The sequence below is a fragment of the Vombatus ursinus genome, unplaced genomic scaffold, assembly GCF_900497805.2.
Source record: "Vombatus ursinus unplaced genomic scaffold, bare-nosed wombat genome assembly UNPS02014837.1, whole genome shotgun sequence".
Classification (NCBI taxonomy): Eukaryota; Metazoa; Chordata; class Mammalia; order Diprotodontia; family Vombatidae; genus Vombatus; species Vombatus ursinus.
Window position 1 is genome coordinate 162,319 of NW_020954615.1, and position 4,443 is coordinate 166,761.

General features: G+C 46.7%; 1 protein-coding gene across 1 annotated transcript in view; it reads left to right on the top strand.

The window, feature by feature from the left end:
* Window positions 1-2,320: 2,320 nt before the first annotated feature.
* The window catches only part of ATP6V1B1 (ATPase H+ transporting V1 subunit B1), a 39,904-nt gene continuing 37,781 nt past the window's right edge, over window positions 2,321-4,443 (top strand). The window contains exon 1 of the mRNA XM_027840003.1: window positions 2,321-2,438. Coding sequence (XP_027695804.1) covers window positions 2,321-2,438 — 118 coding nt within the window. The remainder of the gene's footprint in view (window positions 2,439-4,443) is intronic.

The window sequence follows — 4,443 nt, forward strand, 5'->3', positions numbered from 1 at the left end:
TGTGTGTGTGTGTGTGTGTGTGTGTGTGTGTGTGTGTGTGTGTGCTCACTCCGGTGAGTGTGCAAGTATGTGTCTCTCACACAAATAAAAGGAAAGGCACAAGAATGAAGGAGATAAAATAACTTCCCTGCCCTTCCCACCAGACTTCCAATCCTCAAGCCTTCCTTCCTATTCTCTTCATCCTCTCCAGGCCCTTTTAGTAGGAGCTGAACTGAAAGCCAAGAGGCCTAAGGAGAGTGAGAGGGTTCATGGTTGTAAGTAGAGCCAGAGTGCTGGTCTTCCTATATGTGCTAGAGGGTAGTTTCTGTCTGTTCAGGGCTCCTTTTAACCTATAGATGCCAAAGCTGGTCTCCCTGCAGAGGATGTGATATATCTCCCCCATCCAGGTACCACTGTGCCTGAAATTCCACCATTAATACACAATCCCCTTGAGTTCATCATTACTCTTTCTCTGTTAAAATGATAGCTACCTAGGGAGGTAGGGTGGGGAAGAATGCATTCAGTTCCTAAGTTAATGTGGGTCGTAAGGGTGATAAGATGGCAGAAATGGGCTCAGAAAGGGGAGGATGGAGGTAGTGAGGACAAAATTTGCTAACTTGAAAGTTTTGGTTGGGGCAGGTTTTGCCAATACATCTCATAATCAAAAATAAATGGCTGAAGTTAGTGCATGGTAGAACATGGGTCTCAGATTCTGGGAGATGAGTCTCAACCTCAGGGAAAGGGAAAGATAATCATTGCCATCATTTTCTGCTTTTCAGAGTATACCTTCAGTTAAAGAGAATGTGGGTATATATACTCTGCTAAGGGGGGAATCACAGAAATCCCTGGGGTCAAAATATTGTGTCCTCACTCACCACCGTCATTATCATCACTTCTATCATGACATCACCTTCACTGACACTCTCTTCACCACCCATCATTATCATCACCATTTCCATCATCAATAACATAGTCAGTATCCACACTAACATTATGAAGTGTGATCCCCAACACAGTCATCACCACCATTATTACCATCAGCATCGCCAACATCACCATTATCACTATAAATATATCATCATCATTAGCATCACCATCATTATCACTACCATCATTACCATAAATATACCACCAACATTATCACTACAAATATATGATGACAACCACCACCACCACCACCACCATCATCATCATCATCACCCTTCTCATTACCATCATGACTAGAAATGTACCACCACCATCATCACCATTACAATCATTATCACCATCATCACTATAAATATACCACCACTACCATCATCACCATCATCATTACTATTGTCACTTGCATCATAACTACCTTCATCTCCATTTATGTTCTTATCATCATTAAGAACATTGTCTCACCCTCATCATTAATGATATCCTCGTCATCCAAATATCACTATGCCTAACAATTATCTGTGTCAAAATCACTGTCACCACTGCCATGGCCCATCTTGATCACAATCATAGTTATCACAATTCTCATCACCACCATCATCACTTCGAGTATCATCATCATTGTAAATTGCTAGTGTCACCGCTCCCACAACCACACTTCTTCATAGAGCATAGGGAAAGTTAGGAAGAAAGAGAAGACAGAACCCTTCAGCTCTGAGAAGGAGATACAGTGCTCCTTACACACATACACCTTAGAAGGGCCCCAATCGAGCAAAAGACGTCTCAGCCCCCGGGGTACCTAAAAATCTAGTAGAGAGATAAATGGTACCTTAACACAACTAAAGAAGGAGATGGCCTTGGCCTCAGGGTATAAAGCCTTCTCACTCAGTGGTGCTGACCCCATCTCCTCAGGACTCATCCTTGTCTCCCTAAAGGAGCTCCTGGGAATAACCTCCAAACAGTCCCCCTCCCTCCATCTCCCTTTCCCCTTTCTCTAGCTATTTTTATCCTGGGTTTAGATCCTGGCTTTGTCAAGATCTTGTGTGATTTTAGGAAAATCACCTAACACCTCTGGGCTTCAGTTTCCTCATCTGATAAATAAGGGGATTTGACCAGATGACTTTTAAGGTACCTTCCAGGGGTACACCTCTGATCCTGAGATCCTATCTGAAAGGGTAGCCCTTAGGGATGGGGTAGAGAGGAGGAGATAGGAGATTCCTCTGGGGCAGAGAGAACAGCTGCCTTCTGAAAGCCCAGCATTTACTATTTACTGTCAACAAGTGTGGAAAAGAGGAGGAGGAAGGGGTTGAGCTAGGTAGGCAGGAGGCAGCCCTCTCCAGCTCCAGCCCAGACTCTTAGTTTAAAAGCTGACTTCCCTGGCTTCATCCATCTCCCCTGCTGAGAGTAGACCGGTGGGAAAATGGCAACCGAGATAGAATCTAGGCCAAGTGACATCCTGGGCACCTTTGGAGCAGCAGCCACAGCTGGGGAACACATCCAGGCAGTCACACGAAACTATATCACCCATCCCCGAATCAGTGAGTTATTCCCCCACGGCACGAGAGGGCTCTCCGGGGAGGGGCGGGTAGGTTCCCGGCTACACGGCATCCCACTTCCCTGCACCCTTTCAGATGAGGGGGAAACTATTGGATGGCCAGGATGCCTCATTCCTTTGAGGGGTGGAGGGTTGGGGAGAGAAAATGTCTCTCACGCTGCCTGTTATCCTCCTGTATGTTGGTCCTGTTCCTATGCCTGTCTTCATAGCATGGAGTAAAAAAATACACCTGATAGTGGTATGGGAATGGGGGTGAGAGACTGGTAGAGTTAGGCGCTTTGCTGTCAAAGGAAGGGAGTCTTGGGGCACCTTTGCTCAAAGCCCTAGATTACAGGGCAATAGGAAGTGGGATTGGGGAGGGGGAGTATCTCCAAGTTATCTACTCTCTCCCTCTCCCTCTTCAATCTGGCTGCCATTAACTCTGACTCTGGGTTCCCCTCGGTCCTTCATCCCCCCAAACTATCAAGGATCCTAGAACAAAGAGGGCTATTCTGTGTCCTCACTGCTGCCCCCACTCTCAACCACACAGATGCCCACAGCCCTGCCCAACTCCTGCGGAAACTATAGACAGATTCTGAGTTTCCTACACACACATCAAGTGGGGGATAGCCCTGCAAACCATGTCTGAGTGCCCAAGTGTGTGGAGTGTGCTAATGTGGGTGCCAGCTGTGCCCACTGTGGAGCGTGCTTGGAGGGGCAGACATGCAAGCAACACTGTATATCCATTTATGGGTGTTCCCAGGTCCGGAGATTTCAGGGAACTTTGATCCTAAGGTCTCCCCCTTCGAGTCCCCCTTTTCCCTCTTGGCCCAGATCCATCTCCCTTTCTTGGTCTTACACACACACACACACACCCTACTTCCCCTCACCTTTACCAAGGTCACACCTGCCATTCGGCTAGCTGGGAGCACCTTCTTCCTGGAGAGTAAACTGACTGAGCTAGCCCCTCCCCTCAGCCCTTGAGCATTCTGAACTCCCCAGAGCTGCCTCAGACTACTGAGAGCTGGTCAGACAGAACAGAGGTGAGCCCTGGCTGGCCTTGGGAAGGAAGGAGCTGAGGGAGGAGGGGGAGGCTTAGCCTTTGTACCTCCTGAATGCCCCTGGAAGGGGAAAGCCTTTGCTAACAGATTGGAGACTTAGATTCAACTAAATTCAGCAAACTTTTGTTAAATGTTTACTATGTTCAAGTGACTGGGCTAAGGACTAGGCATACATGGATGAGACAAGACATTGTCCCTGCTCTCCAGGACCTTATAGTCTGGGAAGGAGAGCTGAGAGGAAAGGGATAAAATACGGAGGTAATTAACTATGATGAAAGCCAGAATGTGGGAGAGGCAAGGGAGAGAGGCCATGTACCAGGGTACAAATTACCATGAGAAATTTGAGAAAGGAAAGATTTAGAGGTCAAGGAGACCTTAAAAGTAATCCAGTCTAACCTTTCACCTCCCAGGGAGAGTTTACAGTCAACAAACATTTATTAAACACTTTTTATATACCTGGCACTGTGATGAGTGCTGAGGATACAAAGACAGCAGCTAACATTAATAAGAATAGCTAACATTTCTATAGAGCCTACGTTGAGCCAAGCACTGTGCTGAGCACTGTAAAATCATCTTATTTGACCCTCACAACATCCCTAGGAGGTAGGTGTTATTATTATCTCCATTTTATAGATGAAGAAACAGACAACCAAGGCCCTGCCCTCAACAACTCACGTACCCATGGGAGAAACAACAAGCAATCAGCTATGTACAAACAAGATTCAAGTTGTGTAAAAGGGAGGGAAGCTCAGAGGGGAGGTTCTAAATCCAGCAAGCGTCAGAAAAGGGAATTAGGATTAGAAAGGGGAGTTCCAGACAGCTATGTCAGGCATGTTCCCACAGAGGGGTGTTAAGGTTAGAAAAATGACATCAAAATGGAAGGGAGAAAGAAAGGGGGGGAGAGGGGGAGAGAGAGAGAGAGAGAGAGAGAGAGAGAGAGAGAGAGAG